This window comes from Apus apus, chromosome 3, assembly GCF_020740795.1.
Source record: "Apus apus isolate bApuApu2 chromosome 3, bApuApu2.pri.cur, whole genome shotgun sequence".
Classification (NCBI taxonomy): Eukaryota; Metazoa; Chordata; class Aves; order Apodiformes; family Apodidae; genus Apus; species Apus apus.
The window spans coordinates 75,853,402-75,881,077 of record NC_067284.1 but is presented as its reverse complement, the minus strand read 5'-3'; the positions used below and the strand labels follow the sequence as shown (position 1 = coordinate 75,881,077).

The window sequence follows — 27,676 nt, the reverse complement described above, 5'->3', positions numbered from 1 at the left end:
AGGTGCTGAGTGCAAATGTGATAGCATAGGAATCTCTTTCCTGGATGCTTACATGCAAACCTTGTGAGCAACTGCCTGCTGCGGGTGCAAGTATGGCTTCTTAGTAGTCTCATAAATACTGCAGTTATGTAAAGAACAGGCACAGGCTTTACTGAATTGAATGAGCAATTAAAATGGTAACTGGGTAGAGGAAATTGTAGTGTAGACGTGGAAAAGAATAGTTCCTTCAGCTGATCATTTTACTGAATACATCTTGTTGCTGTTTCACTACAATTGATTGTTAATGGATTGCCATCTTAGTCCAGTCTGGTATTGACTGCTATTTTTCTTGGAATTGATTGAATTTCATTGTTAGTTCACCCTCTACCCACCCTTTTCTGAATTTGTTTTATGCTGGCTTTCCCTGGTGCTGTATTTTTCTGTCTTGTGCACTTCTGTCCATTGAACTCAGGAGCATCCTCCAATTCTGTCTTGCCTTGTCTCCCTTATGCATGTGGCCTGCCCCTCTTCCAGTGTCTTCAGAACAGTTTCTGAAACTGGCATTCTTGGCTGGATGTGTAGTTTCAGCTACTGTTGGCTGCTGTCCCTTTCCTTGCTCTGTTGCTGCTCCTGTGTATTCTCTCTGCTGCACTAGGGGAGAACTTCAGGAAAGTGAACCTGCTTTTTGACTGCTCCTTGGAAGTAGCAAAGGAGTAAAGATCTGTGCGGCAGAACCTTCTGAAGATGTTGGACAATTAGCTCTTTTGGTGTCCTGCCTTCTTCAGTGCCTCTTATCTTCTTGAAAGACAAGTGAGCATGAATTAGTTTGAGATCTAAATATTGTTATCCTTGAGGCAGATTGTCTGCTTACCCACTTCTGCCTCTTACCATTGGGCTGGACTTGATCTCAGAGGTCTTTTCCAGTCTCAGTAATTCTGCGATTGTACAGACTGATTCTTCCCCTGCACCCCCTCTCTTGTGTGAAACTGTACTGCTGCTTTTTTGTTTCTTTCCCATGAAGTAGTTTCTTGCCAATTTGTTAGATTTGGTGTCTTCAGGGCAGACAAGAGAGAGGTGTGTATGGACATACCTGCATGGGACAGTCTCTGAAATTCTGGTCAGCACAGAATGTGAACTGTACTAAAAGGCCTGGTATCAGGTAAACCAAAATGCTTTTGTGACCAGCCTAAGGCAGAAGCTGGAGGAAAGATAGTGCTCTTGTATATATCCTTCTCTAAATGGGAAGAATGGTGGCCACTGAGACTTCTGCACTGAGTAAATCTCTGGTGCTTGGTGGAAGCTTACAGAACAGTCCTCCTACATCAGAGCAAACCAGGGGGTTATCTTGGTGAGTGTCAAAAGATGTCCCTGCCTTCAAAAAAATCAAAACAAAACCACCTCAAACCAGAACTGAACTTCCATAGCATTGTACAAAATCCCCCTTTTTTTTTTCCTTTGTATTTGCTGTCAATGTGTAGGGCCTTAGGAGGATAATGGGTGAGAGTATGGTCTGTCCATACCCTATGTACCTGATGACATAGCCAGCTTTTCATGGAGAGAAGCTCAGTTAGATGGGGAGACTTAATTTTAAGTTGGTTGTTAGATTTGACATCACAAATGCACAAAGCATATGAGAAAGTATTTGATGTGCATGTTAACAGCGGCCTTGGTGGATGTGGCAAAAGATGGTATTCTGTGCTGCACTACACATCTAAAGTCTCGTGCTTGGGGAGTGGTTGAAGACATTAGACTAGCTTTCTCTTGATTTTTGTCTTGCATCCCTCTGTGATATTCAGCTGTTTCTTAGCTTTTTGTCAAGTAACATAAATCCTAGGCACAGCATGCCAGATTTCCTGTCAGCAATCCAGCACGTTTGTTTTGCTGCCTCCTGTAAAGGTGACTAATTTGGAACTCTTGCAGGTAAAGTCACGGCAGAAGCCTTGCTCCCTTTGGAGGATGTTTATGGTCTGGTTTGTTTGGTTTTACTTTTTCAGGTGCCTAGTAGAAATTCTGAAGTGTGGGGTTAGTATAACTGCTAAGCTGTGGTGTGAAAAAAAAGTAGTAATTATTGCTTTTCAAGCCTTCTTGGAGAGACTGATGTGCCTGATATCTGCAGGATTCTATCATAAGATTAATTTCCTGACATGAATACACTCCTGGCAATGCAGTGGCCTCTTCATAGATTTTCTTCAAGAGGGAAATTGATAACTTGGTTTGCTTCTCTAACATGTCTGGAGTGCTGTAAAGAAGCTGCTGAAGAGTTGCTGTAAGACATTTTGATATACAAAAAGGGTTGGGTTTGCAGTACCATTGACAAGCTTCAGGTATCACACTGAATGCTGAATTGGAGGGGGAAACCCAGGGGAATTTCAAAATATTTGGTTTGTAAGTTACAGCACCCTATTCAAGTTTCTACCTATGAAATGAATTAATTTACACATCCTGATTTGATCTGTGTTGCTCAGACTCGGGGAGCCCCTTGGGAGCTGTAACAGGGTGGCAGGGCAGGGTCCTTCTCTGGTCAATTCCCATCTTCCTTCTTCAATCCCATTCCTCCCAAGTAAAAATATTGTGCTCTACAAAGCTAGTTATACCGAACAAATGAAGCTTTTAGGTTTATCCCTTGAGGAATAAAGGTATAGTATTTGATCTTATTTATTTGAAGTAGCTATTGGTCTTTGCTTTTGTCCTCTAATCTATTGCCCTTTTCGTTACTATTTCTTAATGAAGAGAAAGTCATCAAGTGCCATTTCAAATGCATCACTCTAAGAATAACAAAGATCACAGCCCTTTTGAATTTGATGACACTGCAAGCAGAGTACACTCTAGGGAGAAAAAAAGACAATCAGCTATTATATGCTGTTTACAATGACACAGCATAGATATAAAATGCACATCAAATAAATTAAGATGTGTTAGAGTAGACTCCTTTCAAAATGCCCCAAATCCTTAATATATGTGATTTCTCTAAATGAAACACGAGTTGTCACAGAGGTAGTAGGGAAGACATTAAGGGATACAGGTAGTCAGAAACATCCTGTTCAAACAGTATTTCAGAAAACCTGAATCTGGACACATTTAGTGCCTAGATCTCAATACTACTGTTTATTAGTTCAATTTAGCTAATAGCTGGCACAGGAAACTTTTCAAAAAGCTGTGTTCAGTCTCATTCAGCTAAAGTCCCTATGGGCTTCCAAGAGGCAGGTATTGTTAGTTAAAGGATAAACTTCCATTAGAAAATGTGAAGAATAATTTGGTATTCTCTGAATTTGTTTAATGCTCTTTGTGGATTAATACACCTGGTGGTAATGCATGAAGTTATTAAAGGTTTCTGATTCTATTACCAATGAGATGTAAGGATAAAATAATGTTAGCTTTATGGTTTTAAGTCTTAACTTAATGACCTTGTAATAGTAGAAGTGGCTGTAAATTGCAGGAAACAAAGCTGGCATTTGAAACTGCATTTCTCAATTTCTTACTTGTTTTGTTGTCTAGACCACTTTGGTGTCCCAGGGCTGGAATAAGAGAATGGCTGAGGTTGGAAGGAACCTTTGGAGGTCACATGCTCCAGCCTTCCTGTTCAAACAGGGCCATCTAGGCTGGCTGGCTGGTGGAAAAATGTATTTATTTACTTGTGTGCTAAGATAGCATCCATGCCAATGGATCATTGAGCAGGCAAAGAGCTCTGTATTTCATAATCTGTTTTCTTAATTCCTCACTGCTTATACGGTAAATAACTGTTGGGACATCCTCTAATTATTCAAGGAAGCTTTCATCTTGCTTCTCACTCCTGCCTTTTGCACTCTGCCACCCTTCATCCTTCATAATTAACTAGGAATTGAGTTTACATGTGTTATTTCCCCATTCAGACTCTTTTAAAGATGCAAATGTCTGATATCTTAAAGCATGTAAGATGTAAAGGTGTCCCTGCCCATGCAGGGGTATTGGAACTAGATCGTCTTTAAGGTCCCTTGCAACACAAACCTTTCTGTGAAATCTCCCTACAACAGACTTACAGTCACCTGATTGGACTAAAATAGACTTTTATATGATCTCACCAGCAGTGGAAGATTATATGAGTAGGGAATTTGGCAAATGGTTACATGAATTAATCTCTTCCTCTACATATTAATTCTAGAGGAAGCTTGTTACATTTGTAGATTATTGGTTTCCTGTAAAAGAAGCCTTGAGTTCGTTCAGCTTTCACTACTTCAGCTTGGTTTTGGCAAAACGGTCACAGCTTTTCCAAATGTGAACATCAGTTTCTTGTTTGGACCTTTATGGTGATCTTCCAGGATGTTCTTTCTTTTCCCAGAAGAAAGGTAACAGGGAGGGTTGGTTTTTTTGTTGATTTGGGGTTTTTCTGGGGGGGAGGTGTTGAGGGCTGGTGGTATGTGATGGGGAAATAGTTTCCAAACCAGTTCAGGATAAAATGTTTCATGTTTTTAACAGAAAGCTGACTTTTTGTCTGTATGTGTGTGTGTGTGGTGATGGGTGGGGAAGTAGATGCTTTCAGCTACAAAAAGTAGTTGAGGTCCTCTTTGTGGTCAAGGTTCTGGCTTCTGTACATGGGATATGAAAGAGAAGATAGGTAACAAACTGTCCACATTGTTGCTGTAGTAGTTGTGTTAGTCTGAGCAATCAAGGGAGGTATGCCATCCAAGTCAGTGGTGACTGGTGCAAGGAGACTTGTCAGTCTGGAAGTTGTAGTTCATTCACAAGCTGTTCTTTGTTAGAGTTTTCTATGTGTCTTATATACTGCCTGTGCTTGCACAGAAAGGCTTCATTCTAAGAACAGGGAATGGAATGGTCTAGGAATAGAGAATGGAATGGTAAGAAAAGAAACACAGGTGGCTCAAGATCTATGTTAAGTTTGTGGCCCTTATGCAAGTCTGGTGGAACATCTTGTGGCTGATAGATGACAGGAAGTGTCCAGGTTTGGGCTTGGGAGTGTGTTTGCCTGTTTCCTTGACTATATTGCACAGAAAGATTTAAAGTTGCCAACTTGTAATATCTTATTATCTTCATTTTATGGAGATGGAGGTAGGTGATAAACATTCCTGTGGGCACACATTTTTAATGACTGAATGTGCAAGTGGCTTTCAGTGGTTTTTTGCATTTTGCAGAGCAAATAGGAGTGCTTGTCACTCTACTAATAACAATGTAGGATGACACTGTGTGCATGTTGCTCTAATCCACAAAAGTAAGATGATCCCTTCCAAATACCTGTTTTGGGGAAGGAGTGGTTCTAATGAACTTTCTTCTGTGTGCACTTAATTTACCAAATCTGTGTGCTTGAATACAAATATGGTGGGTACCTTGGAAAGATGAGTAATAGCTACAGAAAACAGTGGAGTATGTGTCCCTTCTTATATTGAGTCAGGATTGAAGGGCTATGTTTTTCTGAAAGCGTTCTCAGTTCCTGTGTAATTGATTGTAGGGGGAGGAGGGGTTGCAGCTGTGCCATAGACATCTTAATCAATGAGACTATTTTTACTATTAAACAATTCAATCTTTAGAGCCAGGCATGTAGTAACAAGCTAAGCTGTCAGTTGGTGCTATACATGGTGGTTAGGGAGTTGAAAGGCTGTAATATTGGCAGAACAAAGCTAATATAAACATCCTTTATAGTTCATGAGGTTAACCTTCTACGTGCTCAAGCTTTTCATAATTAGTTTCCTTTATGTCTGTCCCTTGTATTCCCTCTTGCTTGTACTGTTGTCTTTGGGTTTGGCAGCTTGATTCTCAGCCCGACTTGAATCTTTGCTGCGTGCTGTCCCCTGTTGTCTTTGAAAAGAGTCTACTTTTTCTCAACAGAAAGACTTACAGTCCCCGTTAATGTTGGGTTTGCCATTCCATTTGACCTGCTTGGCATAATGTTTAAATAAAGCTTTAAAGGAGATTCCTATGTTCAAGTAATTAATAAATATGCCTATACTTCAGAGAAAGGGAAGGAGAGCAGAGCGCCTGTGTACTGGCTGGCCAAGAGAAACTGAATTTGCAGTTAAGGTGCTAGAAAGAACTTGCATAAAAATCCTGAATTTCAAATACTTTATCTTGTCCCCAAATTACATCTGGGATGAAAATCTTTATGTTGATGCTACTTTATGGCCTTTTGAATTTTTTTTTTTGTTTTAAATTTATAGCTATTCTTATTCTTTCCTCTGTTTTTGTCATGCTGGAAATATTTGGAGCAAAATCAAGCTCTGGAAATAAACAGATTTATTATAGTGTTCAAAGTGCCTGTATCCTGCTAATGGACAGCTGGGATCAGCACAGAAGAAAAGTGTTTCTTGAAAGGCAGCATGGGCAGCACACTGTGTCACTGGGTAATGAGAAAATAATTTCATAGCAAATTTGTAGCAAGCTTGGAACACTGTCAAGTATGGGATGATGGGCAGCTGACATGGAAATAATCAACTTCCAATACCATTGTGAGTTAACTGCTTTGTACTTACTTAGTAATGCTTGTCTTTAATTTTATGTTCCAAACTGGAAAATAAACTACTTGAGCAGTTGGGAATGGAAAGTGTCAGCCTACTTTGGTCTTGACTAAATCACTTTCTCTTTAGCCTTCTTTTCCCTCTCATTTGTCTTTTCTTCCACCCTGGCGCCTTCTGAAGTTTTTGACCATTTCTGGTCCAAGTTATCTGACAAGAGAAATGTTCTGTGGGTTAGTGTCCTTTCCATTAAAAGTTATCGTAGAAACAAAGCAGACAAGCTGGCCAGTCTGCTGTATGTTTGTTCAGTTGCCCAAGCTGCTCATCTAATGGGCTTCTTCAGGGAGCATGTCCCAGCTCTGGCCAGAGTTGTCTTCCTGTCCTCCATATAGTGAGTTACTGCCTTTTTTGGTTGTGTTGTTTCTTTCCTTAAATTTCATAAAATGGATGCTTCTGAACAACTCCAGTTAAGACTGAGGTTTTTAGTATTTTTTTTTTGCCTGAAACTCTTTGTTTATATAGTGATCAGCCTAGTGAGATCCTTTACTCAAACTGGAGCCTTGCTACGTTGTACTGATGAGCACTGGTGTTTCTTGTTTTTGAAAAGCTAAAAAAAAGTCCTTTTTTTAAACACTGTATAGATAAATGAATCTTCATTTTGAATACGGAAATTGCAAAGCATGAAACTTCAATGAATTCATTACTAATTTTAATAATTGGAAACTGTCATGTAAAGAATGTTGAGAGAGGTTTGCATGCACGAAGACTTGTTTGCAGAGTCTGAATAAATCTTGGTTGCCGTAAAGGAGGAGGATGCACCTTGCAGTGACCTGAATAGAAGCTGTTCCTGAGGGCTGTTGGAGCACAAGGTTTTTCATGTACCTGCCATTTCTAGCCTGATTTTGGCAATGGGCTTGAAGAATATAATCAGAACTGACCTTGTCTTTCCACTTAGTACCTTTAATCCTGCATGGGTAATAAGAATGCTTAGTTTAGCAGGTAAAACCCTAATTGCAGCATATTCTGTGATGCCCAGGTACCACATGTTAACCTTAAAGGTCCATCTGATCTACTGACTAGTCCTTCATAGGGTATAAAAGCTGCTATTTTATTACTTAGTAATGAAGAATAACATGGTTTATTCTGTGGGTTGTTTTTTTTGTGTTGTGTGTTTTTGTTTTTTGTTTGTTTGGGTTTTTTTAAGGAATATTAATTGCTTTCAGCCTGTTGAGAGCTAAGTGTGACAGTAGTAAGATGGAAGGAGAAGCTGCGGTAGTGAGTTTCTTTTAAAAGGGGCTCTTCTATTCAAAATGCGAGAGCATCTCAGCTTCAGAGATAACTGATCTTAAGTTGAGATTTGTTGCATTTCTGTAACATACAAAGTAAAAAGAACCTTAAGTATTATGCATGGGTGTATGTGCAAGAAAGGAGGATGTGACAACTGAGAAATATAGGCAGAATCCAATAATTAAAATTAGGACGTGAAGGGAGAGTATTAACGCTTCCATAATGTGAATCCACTTAATGTCCTGTGCTTTGAGTCATGTCTTCCTAGACTCCTTATACACTCAGTAGGAGGGAAAGGAAGAAGACAGCAGGAGAGGAGAAAAGCAAGGGATGAGTAATGCTGTGCTCTGTGGGTGCTTTGAAAGGCTGAGGTGGGGTGTGGCTAGTGTGATATTTGAGCAGAACTTTCACATAGTTGCTCTTTTGCATATTTTAAATTTCAATGTTTTGGTGAACTTTTTGTCCTCACAATCTACACTGCTAAAGCAAAAAGACTGCCGAGGTGGAAAAGAGGCTGTTGTCTGTAGTGTACCAGCATCTTACTTTGCTAGCTTTGAGGAACAGGCTTATTTTTTGGGCAGGCTAGTCAGGCGTGAGAGCTTTTACCAATCTACAGAACCAGACTGGTTTACCCAATCCATTCCTCCTTTTGGAAAAGCAGAAAGAAAGGAGAAGCTACCATCTGCAGATGCAAAGCTGAAAGGATAAAAAACTGTGAAAGGAAACAAAATATTACATAAAAGCACAAACACCTTTAATTTTGAGGTGTTCAAGATGCTGATAGTGTCCTGAATACCTCCAGGTATGTAGTTGTCTTCTCTAACAACTTAAGCCATTCTTGTAGGAAATTAAAGAGATGGCTAAAGTAACTCCAGCAATTATGTATAGCAAAAAGGTAAGGAAGCTGCTGGCAACAAGTCCAAACCAGCAGCTGAAAAAATGCTAGTGAAGCTTTAAGTATTTTAAGTCTGTGGTGGCTGGGGCTAAAGGACAACTGACTCCTATTTAACAGGGGTAGGGTGGAGGATTTTGGTTCCTCCTCCACAAGGCTCCAGAGCAGAGTGCTAGCATGGCACTATATGGTGGCAATACTATGAAAAATTTAATTTGCATTTGCTTTCATTAGTAGCTATTAGCTGGTTAATCTAATACTCATCCAACAGTGTTGTGAAAAGTTTGAAAAATGATCTAACATCATAAATACTAATCAACCTCTTATGTAGGGAAAATTGAGTTGGGTATATTTTGATTACACCAGTCGTCTTTTATTAATTAAAACTATTGTGACATGCTTCAGGTTTTGCAAGGTAATTCCTTTTAAGGAAACTTTCATGATTAGTTCAACTGAGACCAGAAATATGTGCAGAATTAAATACTGAGGGTAATCAACCACAGCAGTAAGTTGCCTAAAGGTGCAGTGGATTCTCTGTCACTTGGAGTCTTCAAGTCAAGACCAGATGTGTGTTTGAGTGCCATGTTCTGGTTAAGCTAGCATGTGTGAGATGGATGTAGAAGTTAGTGTTGGGCTCTAGGTGCTATGCAGGAAATGGATGAGATTATCATCACGGCTCCTTCTGGCCTCAGAGTCACCATGGCTTCCATGTACCATTCCTAGTGGCAAAAGGTGAAATATCATGAGTCATCGAGTAACAAGAGCAGATGAAGAGACCTTAAGGGCTATTTCTTCAATAGCTGAAGTCCTCAAGTCTTTGCTCCTTTGAGTAATAAACATTTGACTCCTAGCTTAACATTTTTATACCAGTAGTGAGCTTCATTTTAGGCTCCTCTTAGATGGTGGATAATTAAGATTAATCTTATGTCTTACTGTGAGCTCTGTGACTTTTGTCTATGCTTCACAGATTCTCTAATCCTCTTAAATATTTTGCCTGTTTAATTTTGCCCTGGAGAGTTGGCCTGTCTGGCTCACAGTGTGATGGCATGAGTGGTTATGGTGGCATAAGGAGAGGAGGGGATTGAGACTTGGGAAGAAAGCACAACCTTTCTCTGGGGACAGAGAAACTGCTTCTTTCAACAGCAGTGCTGGATTATGCTTCTTTAAATGCTGATAGTTATGCTATAAGATTACTCTGCTCTATACGTATGTCTTAAGGATGAACTGAGAAGTAGAACACAAAAATCCTTTGCAGGGCAAGTAAGTTCAGAGAGCTAACTTCTTCTCAAAAAAGGCAGCACATCAGATAAAGCCACTGCTATTTAAGTTTTCTGTAGCCTCTTCTCTGTGAATCGGTTCCGTTCCTACAAGTGCTGCTTGATTTAAGGTTAATGTCAGATGGGAAATATGTGGCTGTGAAACTACTAACATGGAACTAATGGAATGATTTTAATTCCTTGAAGTGACCTATCCATTTTCAACTTTATTACTGCATGGTCACTGCTTCCCTCAGTGCTTTGAAAATTGGAGCTGGGGGAGAGGAGGCTTTGTGCACAATTTAAAATAGTAATTTCAACAAAGGTGAGACACTTGACTGGAGGGGCATTTATTTCTTGTTTGCTACCATTTGTCCAGGCTGGACAGGTTTGTTGAGAAGCTCTCTCCATGTTCTTCTTCATTTGTGCTGTGAAGTTGTTTCATCCTTCTCTTCGGCTTTATCCTTTCTCTTGCTTTCAGGCAGCAAGTACACTGGTTTTCAGAACTGCAGTCTTCCTCTGGCACTCACTTTTCTCCTTTCTTTTGAAGATCTCCCCAAAGAAGGGTGGAAAGAAATGTAAGTTCACTCAGCTTTAACATCAACATATTTGCAGTTAATGTTTGTATCTTAAGCCACAAACCTCTTTAGCTCCATTCACCTCTACAAGAGTATGGACAATAAAGGAGGGCATCCGAGTTCCTCTCTTGTGCTACTCTTCAGAAGCAGAATCATGGTAGCATGTGCAATTGCCTTGCAGAACTAATGCTTAGACCCTTTGCTACTGATTCAACTTGTGCAGCCAGTGCCAGGATCTCTGGGCAGAAGAGTATCTGAGTATTATGTATGCAAGGTTAATGCAACAAAGTTAAGAATATAGAGGAATAGGGAGAACAGCAAGCTCATGTATGTGAGATACTGAAATGGGTTGCAGGCTGCTTACTAATTTTATTTCTTTCTCAAAGTACTCAGGGAATTGGAAAGGTGCTACTTTGTTTGAGAGACTTGTGGTGTAGAGCGTCTAATAAACTAGCTCAATATTGACTACTGAAATAAATGCTTGAGGATTGCCTTTTTATTAAAATTCTTAAACTACAAAGTCCTTTGAGCTCAAAGAAAGGGTGTACTGAAGCAAGATCTCAGGGCTAAGCATATAGAAGGATTTTTAGTTTTATTAACTTCTCTGTCATCTATGCATGCAGCTGTCATAGTACTAACTTCAGAGAACTGGTATTATTATAACTTCCATGGGGAACTAGGAGAAGACAGAACTCCTGGAGTGTATTTGTGGCTTGGTCACCCATTTGCTTGCTGTAGCACTTCACATATCTCATATTTTCATTCTGCTTCTGAAATGAAAAGACTTGGTCGTCTTTTTAAAAGAGTTATCATGATAGACTAATTCAGATTTGAGGAAAGGCTTGATCTGATCCCTATAGTAATAGTGTCATTCTAGAAGAAGGAAAAGTCTATGATTCAGCTTGGCTTGGCTTGTATTTCTGTAGTCTGCTTCCCTGGCTGAAATAGACTGTAGGAAAACTGGGAAATAAATCTATCCTGCATAAATTTATCAGGTACTTTAGCTTTTGTAAAGCGGGAGGAGGGGAGGGTGTTACTGTCTTGTCAAAGGTAGTAACACAACATTGTTATGATGAAATACTGAACAGCTAAGAATTATTTGGAATTCCTTTATTTCAAAGTCATCAGCCTGCTTAGTCCTGTGGAAAGCTCTAAAAGCATCAGTACTCTATTAAAGGTAGCAAAAAAAGAAAAGGAGAAAAAGCTTATGTCAGTATTGTATTAATGAAAGTTTCTGGTTTTAATGACTTTCATTCCTGTGTCTTACAACTAGGTGAATTCTATCTGATTGTAATTTTAAATATCCTGTATTTTAAAGAAAGTGGTGATGACTGTCCTCACAGAAGCAGAAAGCAGAAAATTTAGTTTTCAGGTTGGAGCTCCTCTTTTTTTTTCTTTTTTTTTACCTCTAAGGAGGCTAAATTGACATCTGTAAATAAAAGCAGATGTAAAACTGTGTAGAAGTGAAAGCAAACACTGTAGTGCACTCATATCTGCTGTTGTCTCCTGCTTGTAACATCACTTCTGGAGAAAGACGACCATACAGCCCTGGGCTACCAAGATGCCACAAATACAGCAGGCTATTCTCAAGTTAATATGATGCTTTAAATTGCCACTCTGCTTAGAGGCTTCCAGGAGCATAGCAAAAAAAAAAAAAGTATCCCTGTATAGAAAAGCTAAAGACTGTTTTAAAAGAAGGTAGAAGGAAGAGGACACGGGAGGTGGCATGAAGGCCACAATACAAGTTCTGTGTTTGGGTGGTAATGTCATCTGGCTCTGCCTGCCTGGGCAAAACCAGACGTAAAGCAATAGGGGGCACAAGCCCTGAGGATGCTGCTGCAGTAGAGACAGATTTATTTCCTCTAGCTTGTGCCCCCTATTGGTTTTGTGCAGTATGTTCCAATCACTTTGGGTACAGTAACATGGCCATCTGATGTGAGCTTAACTTCAGGCATGTTGATTTGGTCCTTGCATGTCAATGTGCGTTACTTCTGTGTTTCTCATGATCAGAGTGCAGTCTCTGGGTAGCAGATCAGTATCCCTTGTTCATTTGTCTTATTACTATTTTTTATTATTTTTTTTTTTCCATTTTAATGTTTCTCCATATTGGGCTGAGTTAAGACTCTAGCCTTTCTGCAACATCAGTCCTGTCTTGTGTTTAACAAATCAAGCCCTTGGAACATAGCATTTGGCAGCCGTGTGGGTTGAATGCTGAAAATCACACTGCATCCAGTTCAGCAGACATGAGCTCTGCTGTATATGGTACAATACTGCAAGGATATTATTGTAGAGGTTCTGTCCTGTCATTGTGTTATGCAAAGGTGTAACTCCGCATTGTCATTTATTTAATATTTGGAAGGAAAACAGATGGTGTCTGGAGAACAAGCTTCACTGGCAGAACTTCTCTTGTATGCTCTGTTTTCAGATGTGTCATAGCAATTTGTGAAGGTGCTACCTGTAATTGCCTTGACAGGAGAATGGGTAGGCGGGAAGGAGCAGTATGGCAGATAATGGGACAGTGGACCTTGAGCCACTGTGACAATGAGCTGCTGAGGGACTTAATTTGCACTAGTTAATAAATAAACTACTGCGTTCAACTTGAACTACAAAAGCCATACAAATTTGATTGCAATCTTCTCTAGCAATCTCTAAACAACAGTAGATGCAGAACCCATGAAATTATATTCTGGAGGTTTTGGGGGTGTGTGTAGTGTTATTTTTAAAATAGTTTTGTGGTAATTGTTTTTCAATCAACCCCCTTTTTTTTTTCTTATAACTAGAGAGTAAGTTTGTTAAAAAACACAAAGTATGAATGGGAATACATTCAATGAGATAGAGGTCTGTGAAGGTTAGTATGTATGATTTATTTGGGTTTTTTTCTTGTTATTGAATTTATTGCAGGGATATGGGATGACAACTGGTGACCAGGTTTACATTGCTGTAAGATTTATGATCCTGGGAAAAAGTAACTAGCTCTCTACACCTTGCCTTCTGATCCATGGCTCTTTTACAAGAGTGACTGTGAAACAATCATTTGAAAAGCTGGGGGAACTTAGCTCCCTTGGGACACTTTGGTGTGAAGGGTGAGAAGGTTTAGAATTTTTCTTGCCTAGTGAAAATAGAGGTTATTCACAACAAAGTGATGTTTGCTCAGTCGCTGATCGATCCTGAGGGAGTGGCAGGAAGATGTGCAGGGGGAGATTTAGGTTGGACATTAGGAAGAGACTCTTGACCCAGAGGGTGATGGAGCAGTGCAATAGGCTTCCTAGCAAAGCAGTAATGGCACCAAGCCTGATAATATTCAAGAAGCATTTGAACAATGCCCTCAGGGACATGGTGTGACCTCTGGGGTTGTTCTTTTCTGGGGTGGGAGTTGGACTTGGTGACCCAGCCATTCCTGGAGACATCTAAAAAGACTGATGTGGTGTCAGGGGATAGGATTTAGTGGTGGATGTGGCAGAGCTAGGGTAGTGGTTGGACTGGATGATCTTGAAGGTCTTTTCCAACAAGAATGATACTGTGATAGTATTGTTGGATTAAAAAGTTGGACATGACCTGGCAAGGTGTGCTTGCCGCCCAGAAAGCCTGCATCAAAAGAAGTGTGACCAGCAGGTCAAGAGAGCTGATTCTCTCCTTCTGCTCTTGTGAGACCCCACCTGGAGTACTGTGTCCAGATCTGGATCCCCCAGTTTGAGAAGGACATGGAGCTGTTGAAGTGAGTTTAGAGGGAGGGCCACAAAGATGATCAGAGGGCTGGAGCACCTCTCCTGTGAAGACAGGCTGATGGTGCTTAGGCAGTTCAGCCTGGAGGAGAGAAAGCTTTGGGGAGACATCATTGTGGCCTTTCAATACTTAAAGGGGGCTTTTAAAAAGGGGAGGAGAGTTTTTACCAGGGCTTGTAGTATAATAGGACAAGATGTAATGGTTTTAAACTGAAAAAGAGCAGAATTACATTAGATATAAGGAAGAAATTATTTAGTATGAGAGTGGTGATCCACTGGAACAGGTTGCCCAGATAAGCTGTGGGTGCCACATACCTGGAAATATTCAAGGTCAGACTGGGCAGGGCTTTGAGCAACTTGGTCTAGTGAAAGATGTCCTTGCCCACAGCTGGTGTGTTGGAGCTAGATGATCTTAAAGGTACCTTCCAATCCAAACCATTCTATGATTCAATGTTATTACAATATTTTAAATGAAATGCTGAGTTCCCCTTCCAGTAGCATAGGCAGCACTCTGTTTATAAATCTGTGAGAGTAATTCTGAAGCACTCTCCTGATCTTCAGCTTTGTAACTTCCCTTCCTCTCAGCATTGCCTTTATTCTTTCTGTCCTGCTGTTTTGATTGCTATGTTGTATAACGGCATCAACGAAAGTCCTCTTTTGCAGAGCACTTCACAAAGGATGTGTGTAGATTTGCAATGCACAGTAAAATTGCCTTGTACAGGAGTTCTATAATAATTTCATTCTCATAGGTACTGGCGCACTGTGTCTCCCACTAAAACTGTGGAATTGCTTTCTGCTGTCCAACAGTTTAGGAGTTAGAGTTGCTTTTGAATCTTCTTCTGTCTCCGCATAGTTGTGCAGCAGTTTTGTCTGTGATGTTTGATTGGCTCATGTAATGCATCCCTGACAGGAACATTTACCAGAACAGATGAAAGACATTTTAATGAAAATAACACTTTCTTGTAATAATGACTGTCAATCTAAATACATGTCTGCTTTGACTATAAACATATGGATTCATGGGTCCTACAGTGACCAGGGAGGAAACATCTTTCCAAGCTCAAAGCTTTTTATGGGGCAGAAAAACTCTGCAGATAACAGTTTGTGGCCCACGTCTGTCCATCGCTGAAGATGGAAGCAATAGAATAACCCCTCAAACACAGGTTTGTACATTTTCAGTCTATCCTACTTGACCTACAGGATTTTGTTTTTATTTTTTTGTCTCTAGAAGATGATGCTTAATTTTGTAGCCTGTTGAAATATTAGGCTGTATTTTATTCCCTTCATTTTCTGACTGTGTACTATGCAAGTTGATTTAGGTGCTGAAAACGTTTGCTTTGACGTCTGTGCCTCTGAATGCCAAATTCTTTGCCTTGATCCAGAAAATTATAGGGGCCAAAAGATATTATTCTCATTGAAATGCACCTTGCCAAATAAAAAATTTCAGGGATGGGAAGAGACAACTGGTCAGTTTCAAAGCAGGAATGAAGCATCCCAAGGCAGACCTGGGATGTTTGGTCCTGGAGTGGAAACCCTTGTGGTCAGGGCTGAATTCTTCTGCCTTTTTGGAGGGTTTATGTATTTGGAACAAGTTGTGAAACAATAAGTCAGCTGAACTGGGAGTTGCCTGTGCCTAGTCAACAGAAGAATTGAGAAGCAGGAATGTGTCTCAAGTCAGTTTTGGTTTTGTTCTTTTTTGTTCTTGCCTTATTTGAGACTCCAGGCAGAAGCATTCTGCATTTAGAAATATGCATTTCCAGACCTGCTTTAGGAGATATGTATGCTTATCCTTTTTTTCTTGATCTAGTAAGAAGAGGTGTTGAATGAGGGGAGGGGTGGTGGTGATAAGTACATTGTGCCATTATAGGCCGTTATGGGATTGAGCACAGCCAACCCTTCCTTCTGCAGCTGCCTAAAAGAGGAAGAAAAAGGCATGAGGGCAGGCAGGCCAAGATAAGGGGCCATGTGGTGCCACAGTTATTTTCAGATGAGAGAGAAGAATGCTGAGATTCAGCCTCTGATTTAAAACAAACAAACGAAAGAACAACAACAAACTGAAAGAAAAAAACATTCCACATAGGTATTATGCTTATTGTCTTTGACAGAAGTGTTGTTTGTTCTTTCAGGGTCCTCTTTGAATGGGTTGAAGTACTATTTTGAAGCTGCTCAGGCAAGGATGAAATGGAATGAGGGGCAATCTTGTGTTTTTTGGGAAGTTATTGAAAGGCTGGGGTTACTGTTCAGGACTGGAGATGTGCTGTTGGTCTGAGCTGAGCAGCTCTAAAGCAGGCAGAGGGACAGTGTCTGTTCTGTGCGTTGAGTGGATGTAAGTGCCTGATGAGAGCTTGCCCTTGCAGCTTTGAGTTCAAAAGCTTGATGCCATGAAACTTGAAGTGTTAGAACAGTGACAGAACACGGTGAGACAGCTGATGAAACACCGTTTTCAAGATTTGTCTTTATCCAAGTCGCTGGACTTCTTGTTTTCCTTGAAGGTCTTGTAAGTGCTAAGCAGCTGCAGCCTAAGAGAAAACTCAGCTGATGGGTGTTGCTCAGGAGCTTCTCGCTGAACCCAGTGGCTCCTGTTGTGGGAGCTCATACGCTGCTTTTCACTAGCAGGGAGGATGCTGAAAGGTTTCTTTTTCTGGCGCTCTTGAGCTACTGAAGTCATTGGTTCATTAGTAACTAAGGAACAGAGGCATTTACAGGAAAAGCTCCTAGAAGCTGGCAATAGGCTTTTCTCTGAAATAAGTTGTTTTGATCCCCTGTTTTTTCTGACGGGTGAGGGATTTGTCCAGAGTGATCCAACTGTTGACGAAGTGTCATGTAAAATATTACTTGGGAAGCATAATTAATGTTGTATCAGCTGATGTAAGTCAAGCAGTCCTCAGAAGGGACTGAGAATAATGACCTTTACCTCAAAGAGTTGTTTAGTCTTCAGTAATGTCAGATGCCTACATTAAATTTGATACTGGGCAATGTAATATGGGAGGAGAATGCAGGAAGTATGGAGATCATGGGTATGTCAGATATCCTAAATTATGGTCTTGGAAAAGGTATTCCTTAAATGTCTGTAATGATACTGCTTTTATACAATCCATAGTACAGAGAGCACTGCAAATTTTGATGTACCTTCTCCTTTGACATAGCTTCAGTACTAAAGGGAGGGTAGCTGGACTGTTAGAGATTTTGCCTATAACAGATTCAAATTAACTCATTACACAAGTTGAACAAAGTAGTTACAAAATCAAGTTAAATCCCATATCTTTGGGGGAATGAGGAGGGGAGTTTGAGCAATAAAGCCTGCTCCCATACTGACGTACTCCCAGAATCTCTTAATTTTCAAGAAGTGTTATACTAGAAGAACTGATCCTCAACAAGATTGTTTTGTCATGGGGTGACAGTGGGTCAAAGGACTGTCTTAATATGAGGTTCAGTGCTGGGTGTTTTGGTTTAGTGTTGGGATTTTCTTTTTTCTGTAACAGTTAAAGAAACACAACTGTTCTTACAGACTGATGGTTGGAGCATAAATGTTTGCAGGACTTTTTGACAAATATATAGTAACTGTTGAGAAATTGGATCTTGACTGGTGGATTCAGGTAGTAATTACATCCTGCCATTCATATGCTTTCATATTTCAGATTAGAAGTTGAGAAAAGTGATGATGGATTGCAGGGGGAGATAAGCTTGTTCTGTGAACAGCTAGCCCTGTTGTAGAATTGTGCTGTGCTACAGCCTCTGTTTTTAAACCTCTGCTCCCAGGGATGCTGTTTGTGGCAAGTCAAAGCATCTTGTTAGGTGGGAAAGAGCTTTCAGGAAGGTGACTGTATTTAATCCCCACACAAATTAATTCATAGAAGTTTGAAGCCTGGAAATTGTTCTTTCTTGGACAGGAGGAACCTTACCCCATTAAATGCAAGGTGATACTGGGTCACAGGAAAGCTTTCTGGGTTAGTAGTGCTATGCTCTGCCCCATTTGGGCTGTGAACTGGGAAAAAACTGTCTTGTAAATTCAAGCTTATGTGCATGCTCTGAATTGAATTAAGCTGTTAGATGGCCATCTTAGCTTCCACTCTGGCTTTTATTGATGCAGACCTATAGCTTATGCTGACATAACAGATGATTTAATAAGATCTGTATTATACAGGAAAGGTCAAGTCAGAATGAGCATAAAGCTAGTAATACACAATCTTCAACCTATCTTTGATTTCGTTGCTGTGCTGGTCCTGAGCAGAATAACCTTGAAATAATGCGTCACATTGGACTTCTCAAAAAGGGCAGTGAAGTTTAAAAGTAATTCACTGGTGTGTCTGAGACAATAGGCAATAAAAGTAATTGGAACTCTCCTCTCATGAAGTAGGTATGTCATTGTTGCTATGCTATCTGAGGGAAGAATACCAATGCCATACCAAAGTGTGGTCCAATGCCAGGTTTCCTAGCTTTTGCTTTTGAAGACTGGCATTTTGGAGGTCCCAGTGGTTGTAACATTACATATGAGCCTTTAGTGGCAAGTTGAAGTCTTGCTTATTAACCTGAAACGTTAAAAGCATGAAAGACCCGTAAGGTAAGTGTTTCCATTTCAAAACAGACAATCAAAGACATAAGGAATACAAATGTAAAGAGGAATTCCTCATTCTGTTGCACGTAAGACCTTGTATATGGTGCTGGGGAATGAAGGAAGAAAACCCTGGGAGTCACTGGCTGTTTCTGAGGCTCTGAAAATTCTCCCATGCTGAATGATGGTGTTTCATGGTGCCTTTTGTCCAGTCTGAACTATTTGCAGGTTTATACTCTATTTTTGTAGCATTGATCACCTTGGATCTGTGTAGATGCCATTTTTGTCACAGCAGGAATAGCTTCAAAGATGTTGAGAAGTGATTTAAATGCTTTGCTTTATGGTAGGGTCTATAAAGACAAATGATGGCTACAGAAAAAGGCTTTCCTATAAAGGTGTTAAGAATTTGTAATAAATTATGTCTTCAGACTGTTGAATGAGCTAATTTATCACTAAAGATGAATTACACTTACATACTTAGGCCAAAACACTCCCAGTCTCTATGCTCTCACCTGTCTTAATTTTTCTGCATCTGTTTTATGTTCCTTAGGCTGGACTGTTATTTAGTCCTTAATGTCCTTCATCCATTCTTGCCTTCTGACTCCTCCACCTTAACCAGTCAGCCATGCTTCCATTCTTTTTTCCTCCACTGTTCTGTGATACGTTTTCACCACAGCAAAACTTTTTCCTCCCATGGTTGAATGTAACTGGGGAAGAGTGGGGGAAAATTGAAACAAAACCCAAACTCACAATTAAAATGCAAGGGCTGGTGATTTTAGCAACAAAAATATAATGCTGAGTTTAATAAAGCTATTTGGTCTTTTGCAGTTTTTTCCCAGGAACCTTGTCCTGATATGTTTGTTTTGGTGTTGCAGAAGGAATTAAATCACTTCAAGGAAATACAGTATCTCCATATTGGAATAACTACACATACTGTAAATTTGTGGCACTGTGTACTGTGATTCTTGTACATATAGGCCAAAATCTCTGAGAAATGGGGATTAGCACTTATTAAAATCAAATTTAAATCAGTTTGAAAAAAAAGTTGTTGTGTAGCTGAACCAGAGTAAAAAGTTGCGTACAGAGAACAAAGTGTGTAGTCTTGGGACTTAAATTTAGTTGTCTTATTGCAACAGACTCTAGATAATAGAAAACCGTCTACCAAATCAGTCACCTCCACGAAAAGGCCTATCTAATTATTTTACTCTTACAGTTTGCTAATCTGCTTGTTAGTTGTCTTCTCACATTATGAGAAAACAGTATAAGCAGAATGTTTCTACTTTTTCATTAAATGGAGGCAGAGAGGCTTTTTTTTTCCTAAACTGTAATTCAAGCTGGTTACTCCTACTTTCATTAAGGCAGTAGATAAAAACTTCATTTAATAGAAAATACTTCAAGGCTTGCTGACTCCAGAGGAACTCATTTGCTTAGTGCAAGCAGTTTTAGAATATTTTCAGGATATTTTTAAAGATAAGAGTCCTGTTTGTAAATTAAAATCTGTATGTATTTATCTTGCAGCACTTTTAAAAGCTGAATTTGGAGTAACTTGATGTGATCATCTGCATGCATGATCAAGAGTTACTTTTGGGAAGATGGGTGACACTTAGTAGCTTCTGAAACTACTCTGAATTGTAGTTTAAGGGTTCCTTCTGACAACATTCCTTCTAATTTATTTTTTGAAGTGTTAATCTGGTGATGAGAGGATGCTGAAAAAGTCCTGTGTGACTTCTATAACCACCCTTGTAAAATTGAAACCTTTTAAACAATGCATAACTTGAAAGCTGGTTTTTAAAGACTGCTTGAGAGAAACTTAAGTTTGAAAGTTGTTCTCTTTCCCCATACTCTGGTCATCCATTCTTATTTGGCCTGCATGGAGGGCATTTTAGTTTGTTACTGGTTATGTGTTTCACTATACCCACCTGTGGTGATGGTCTTTCTCCTTCAGGTATGTTGAGCATAGATCAGTATGCTAGAGGTTTGTGGGTTTCCATAGGCACATGGGGTTAAAACTCAGTAGAATGCGTTACATTTACGCTAGGGGACTTCAGCACAGACAAACTTTGGCAGCATTTATTGGCATAGATAAGATTATTTAAATTGTTCACACTAGAGTCAGAGTTTCAATGAGCAGGCTTGCACTTGTTTTGACTTCAGGGGTAGCTACAGTTAAGTTGTATATAAATATAAGCAGTTATTTGTGAAACACATTTGTATCTACTAAATGTTGTACTTCACATCACATATACAAGAGCATCTTTTTAATTAAATGTAGTGGCTTAATCCAGACAGAAGCATGATGCATATGGTGTTTTGTTTTCTAACACTTTTTTAAAATAGAAGAATGTAAGATAAGAGGAAGAATTTCAGAGGTCTGTAGTCCAAAAATATCAGCTCTCCTTCTGTTTCTTTGTACCAAGGTGATTGCACTGGTGTTTAAATCTTAGTCACGTTGGTTGTAGTGAACAGCATTCAGTTTGGCTTTCCTGAAACGCAGTAAGATTTAGAATTACTTCTTTGTTTTAAAACAATCCTTCCCATAGCCTGGTTTCCTTCTTACCATCTTAAAAAGGTTTAGAAGCACAAATGGAAATGAAAAATTAGCAGTTGAAGCTGTGAGAGTAAAATTACAAGGATTATTTACCTTCATGCTTCACTTAATAAATTGATCAACAGCTGGGATGAAATTAATTTTCTTCCACTCAGTGTTAGCATATTGTGCCATTAAGTTCATGGTGTTGATTGTATGTCAGACACATCCATGTTGGGCCTTTCTCAGGAAAAGGAATCCTGAGTTAGCTGCGTTATTGATCACTTCCAGCCTGCTAATCCCGACATTTGTAATTAAATTGATTCAAATGTGGAGAGAGGAGAAAAGAACTGATGTCTTTTTACTTAAATGCAGTAAGTTAACGGGGCCTCTCTGAGCTGGGTGAGGCATCTGCTAGGGTTGAGCGAGTAGCCAGTGCTAAATTTAGCAGTTTAATAGAGCTAATTTCCTTGGAGTTTGTACATGCTTTTCCCCTGCCCCCTCAGTACTTGAGGTAGTTGATGGTGCAACCTGCTGCCTGTCAAACTGTGCAAAAAGGAGGTCCCTGCTCTTTCTGTGGCTTCAGGAAAAATATGCTGGATGAGGGGAAAAGCTTTTGTGCATGGAACAAAAGCGGAGCTGGAAAACCTTTCATCCACATTCTGGAAGAATACTTGGGGAGTATCTGCTGAATACAGTGAATTAACTTTGTCTTATTTATAGGACAGCAGAAATACAGCTGTTGGAAAGAAAACCTCTCCTAAAAGGACTTGCTGCTGGCCCTATCTTTTACTGACATACTAAATCACACAACTGGGGCATGTTCAAGAGAGCAAGGATCGCTCAGTCTGGGTTTCAGTGAGGACACAGTGTAGTTGTTTGTGGGGTTATTTGGTTCCTCGTGGTACAAATTGAAAGGAATTTCTTGGTTACTATCAGGAAAATGCATAGGAGCATCTTATACCCTTCACAATAAGCAGTGCTGTTTTGGCTTGTAGTAATAATTTTCACACTTGCCGACTCAAGCTGCATGAAAGACACAGTTTAAATGCCTGCAATGTCTGAGACTCATGATTTCTCTTTCAGAGTACAGATGGGTCCCTGTCGGGGGTTATGCAGAAGTGGAAGGAGTATCAGCTCCAATGCTTGAAGTACTTGTATGAGGCACCCCCCATTGTGGCAGGTAAGCCTATTTGGTAGAGAGAGCATGTATTAATTTTTAAAATGTATGATAACAGTAGCAAGGGAGTGATTATGAACTTGAAAATACTTCTTCAGCTTACTTTCCAGTCCATTTCTTCTTTACCCCATTTGCTTCTCGGTACTCTCTGTGGGGCTCCTCTCTGCTGAAGAAACATTTTATAAAACAATTTCATTGTTAAATGCTAGTCTTTAGGTCAAGAGTGTTTTGCAGTGGCATGTGGTGGCTGTAGCACATCAAAGCAGCACACAAAGTGTAATACCTCTGAAACCTTTAGGGGTCAGAGTAGGGAGGGCTTTAGAAAATCTGGGATCATGCTGTCCACATCGACCTAGCGGTTGTATGCCTTAAAGTTGGCATAAATTGTTTTGAACATTTTAAAGGGCTGAAATGGCTTTAAAAATGAAAAAAAGTGCCTGAGTGAAAGTGAGAATGCAGCTTGTCTTAGTAGTTGAGCTGCTGTAATGTGTCAAGAGCATCTGCAATGTGCCAGCATCATGGTGTTTAGAGGACACTGGTGACTTGTCAGTGACACTCAGAACTGGACACAGTGCAGCCTCTCTTATGCTTCAGTGCTTTTGTGACACACTGAGAAAGATAAGATGGGTCTAAAGTTGTATCTGTGAAGAATTCTTTTAAAACTCTTAATTTTCCTTCTCTTAAATACATTGCTGTGGCAGAGTGAGAACAGTAGCTGATGACAGCAGTGGCAGGGGAGCATTCATCTCCCTCTGCTCCTCTGCCCTCTAAGAATGACAGTTTAATAAATCTAAAGTTGAAGTATTCTCATGTTGATTAAGCTGTAATGCAAAGCTATGGTTGTGTGTGAGTATTTAGTTGATGGATCTATATATTAGGCTAGACTTTCCAACTGCACAACTGTGAACTGTTCTCTGGAATGATTATCTGTAGTATTTATAGCAAAAATGATTTTCAGTTAAACTGAGACACATAAGGGTGTAAAACAGAAGAGGTGGGAATGGATCAGATTTATCTTTCTTATCCCTTGGTTGAGTCAAAGACTCTAATCTGTTCTTCAGTTTCACCCTGAAACAGATGTCCTGTTGTGTGGGGATAAACTCTTTGGACAAGAAAATCAAAGCTTAATTGCATAATGCTGTTATGGCTTAAGTGCACATGCCCATGTTTCCTTTTATCTTCTGCTCTTCAGTATTAATACAAGGTAGTGGCATGACCCTCCCTTCCATCTCTCTGCAGAAGGCAAGTTTTGCAACAGAACATTTGACAATTATGCCTGCTGGCCAGATGGGCTGCCCGGCACCTACGTGAATGTCAGCTGCCCTTGGTACCTCCCCTGGGCTAATGCAGGTAAGAGCCTTTCCTCATAGGCACAGCTTTCAACCAGCCCTGTTTTCCTTGCACAGTCATAGCAAGGATAATATTGGCTTAAATGGCTATGAGTGCAGTCAGTTTTCCACAATATAAAAATAGGAATGGGGCTCAGCATGATACGCTTTTTATCTCCATTTAACAGGAGAAAATGAGAGACTGTTCTTAAGGGTTGTATTTAGTTTGGATTTTTGTGCTGTCCTGTGTTTTTGCTGCTTTAATAGTGGTGACTGTTAATAAAATACTTCTGTGGTGCTTGTTGAAGACTACCTTAACAACAATAACGGTGCAGTTTGAAAACAGAGATAAAAGTAGTAAAGCTAGGTGGTAGGTTGTCCTGTAGTAGATAAAGGCAAAAAGGTCCAAAGTGAGTGTTTTGTGCTTCTTCCTGAGATGAACTTATTTCTGGGAATGCTGCAAGATGAAGGCATTGACTGGTTGCAGAGACTTTTTTTTTTCTCTGAATGTCAGCTTTAGATTTTGCGCCATTATGTACATGTACACTAGATGCCACTTGAAGACAACACATTAGATTGCTTCATCTAGTATTCTGTCTTTGAAACCTGTGACTTGTATAGTTTGTTGAGAAGACCTTTCAATGCGTTGAAGTCTAAATGAAACAGTTTATTAACTAGGTACCTTGATGTGGTGAATTAGCTTTGGCTCCTGTTAAGGGATGGAGGGTACTGATTAATGAGGATGTATAAATCTGACTGCTGGAGGTAAAGATGGCTTAAGTGTGGAGTACAAGTTGTAAGTGTTGAATGGTCAGAGGATACTTGGATGTATTGGATAAAGCGGGACCCGGGCATGATGCAAAAAGTATGGAATAATGGGTGGAGATTGTACTGGGTCTGTCTGGAATGGAGGTAATTTTCTTCATGGCAGCTGGTATGGTGCTGTTCTTTTTATTTATGGCTAAAAGTGTTGGTAATGCACCAGTGGTTTGGCTGTTGCTGAGCAGTGCTTGCACAACATCCAGCACGGGGCAGCTCCAGCCTCTCCCCACAGGAGCCCCCCTGCAGTCCCCTGCTGCCAACATCTAGGCACAGACACCCATTTACTTTAAAATCTGCTGTAGCACTTAATGGCTCTTACTGTTGAGTGGGAGAGAAGCTTGAAATGTATGTGTTTGGTGATGGGGGATGTGTGTGTGGGAGGAATTGTCAGGTCAACTATTGCAGCCGTTAGCTTTCTGGCTAGCTTTAAGCTTGTCTGAGAGGTAAGTTCCCTAAATCAAAATCACTGAGTCTGGATTGCTATTTTCAGTTTAACTTGGTGCATCTCTTATATTAGGGTTTCAAGGATAGTTATGAGAACCAACATCATGATGCACTTAGGGGTTAGGGACACTGGGGTGTGGGGTGCGTGTGTGTGTGTGTGTGTGAGAGAGAGAGAGAGATGTGACCTGCTCCACTCTTTCTGCCCCAGTTCCCTGAGGTCTTGCTGCCACTTGGTTACCTCTTCTACTTTGCCTGCTTTCCTAAGTGACCTGTGTTCTTGAAAAGTTTTATTCCTGTCTTGTTTGTGCTGAACACGTGTGTTGGTGTGACTTACTGTTGTCCCCAACACCCCAGATGTATTGCTCTGTATTCTACTGTGTGAATATTGTGCAGAAGTTAGAAATACAGACAGTAGCTTATCTCTTGTATTATCTCAACTGCCTCTCCTGGTAGTAACTGCCAATTTGATAACCTCTGAAGTTAAAATGCTGCTTGATAATCCTCGAGATTACTGATAGAGATGTTATGTTTTTAGAATGTGTAAACAAGCTTTTATAAACCTACTAAATTAAAATTTGCTTCGTAATTATTTGAAAAAAACTATTGGATGCAGCCGTATTTTTTCCAATAATGCTAATCTTTCTGGATATCTAAAACTCTTCACAGGATTAAACTTCTTTCCTCTAAGCCTGTTTACTTGCAGTCTTTAAACGCCCTGCACACAGTTATATGATTTCCAACTGCTCTTGAAACATCAGTGCTGCTGGAGAGAGCCAAGGTTTAATACAATACTGCAGATTAATAAATTACTGCAATGTGCAATATCTTTCATACTTTTGGAAGAAAGTTTTTTTTTAAATTATCCTAAAAACAATGTTTGTTTCACTGAAAAGAACAGCAGCATTTTGTATAACCTCTTGCTAGGGAGGATTACACAAGTGTTTCAAAAAGTCATTAAACCTCTGGACGTGTTCCCTTGTTGTGCATACTATGCGTATACCTCATTCAGTTTTATCAGCGAGGAATGAGAATGGAGCAAGGAAGCCTTTCAGTGTCTAATACAAAACAAGAAGTTTGCATTGGTGCCAGGTACACAATTTAGGAGCCTGAATTACCATAGCAGGATGCTATTCCGTAGCAGCTTATGAAGTCATGTTCAAAGTGAGTGTTAATGGGCTGCCAGGACGACAAAGTAGCATCTTTGTAATGGAAGATCTAGAGCAATAGGAAATTGGACACACTGATCACTAAAGTATGCTTATTACTTGTTCCTGCTTAAGCGCCTACTTGGAATGTGAAATAGATTCTAGCACTGCAGGGCTTCTATCTCTTCACCTCATGAAAATGGAGAAAATTAAAAGATGAGACCTTGTTTGGGAAGTACCTTCAAAACGTTTTCAGTGAAGGTCATAATGAACTATGAAGTACTTCAGCCAAGCTTACTCAGTTAAGACTGATGTTCATTTTTAACTGTCTGAAAAGTTTGTTGGGGGGACTTCATACTATATCCCCAGAAATCCCTTGAGGAATAAATTGAAACATTTGAAACAAAATACTGTTTATGATGGAGTACTGAAATGGAGCAAGCTTTAAGTGCAAGTCTCTTTATGACATGGCCATCTCTATAAAAAGTTGGAAGCAGGGACAGGTGACACAGCAGGTGCATAAAGACACTGATCATTCAAGGATAAGGTTAGGAAAGCCAAAGCCCACCCAGAATCTAACAAGTGATGTATGTGAAGGGCAATTAAAAGGGCTTCTAAACAGATAAGAGAGATACTTTGGATCCACTGCTAAATAGAACATAAGGATCTTGTGACAAAGAATGGGGAAATGACTGAGGTACTTGCTGCCTTATTTGTCATGGCCCTTACTGGTAAAACTTGCCTTTGGTAATCCCAGGCCTCCAAAATCTGTGGTAAAGCCTGAAGCAAGGAAAATTTACCCATAGTGGAGGATGATTAGATTATGGCACACTTAATCAGGACACACACAAGTCCGTGGAACTTGGAATGTACTAACAAGTGATGAATGAGCTGATTTGATGCCATTGTGAGGCCACTCCTGATTATCTTTGAAAGGTCATGGTAATTGAGGGAGATTCCTGAGGACTGGAAGAAAAGACTTGTCACCACTATCTTCAAGATGTGCAAGGAGGAGAATCTGGGAACTCCAGGTGATCAATCTTGCATCAGTCTCCAGAAAGTGGTGGAGCAAATAATTCTGGAAACTTTCTAAACACAAAGGAACAGAAGGTAATTGGGAGTAGTCAGCTTGGATTTATGAAGGTGAAATCATGCTTGACAAACCTGATAGCCTTTTGTGGTAAAATCACTAACTGAATATATCATAGAATCATAGAATGTCTTGGGTTGGAAGGGATGTCTAAAGGTCTAGTCCACTCCTCCTGCAATATGCAGGGACATCTCACACTAGACCAGATTGCTCAGAGCCCCATCAAGCTTGACCTTGAATGTCTCCAGGGCTGGGGTCTCCACCACCTCTCTAGGTAACCCGTTCCAGTGATCCACCACTAAGAGTTTTTTCCTAATGTCCAACTTAAATCTCCCTTTTCTAGCTTGAAACCATTACCCCTTGTCCTATTGTTACATGCCCTTGTGAACAGGTCTTCTCCAGCCTTCTTAGAGGCTCCTTTCAGGTATTGGGAG

At 40.0% G+C, this 27,676-nt stretch overlaps 1 protein-coding gene across 2 annotated transcripts in view; it reads left to right on the top strand.

The window, feature by feature from the left end:
* Window positions 1-27,676, top strand: part of GLP1R (glucagon like peptide 1 receptor) — an 88,037-nt gene that overhangs the window by 5,313 nt on the left and 55,048 nt on the right. For both annotated transcript variants that reach the window (XM_051613333.1, XM_051613332.1), the window contains 2 exons: window positions 22,320-22,416; window positions 23,653-23,763. In XM_051613333.1, coding sequence (XP_051469293.1) covers window positions 22,347-22,416; window positions 23,653-23,763 — 181 coding nt within the window. In that variant the 5' untranslated portion in view covers window positions 22,320-22,346. The remainder of the gene's footprint in view (window positions 1-22,319; window positions 22,417-23,652; window positions 23,764-27,676) is intronic.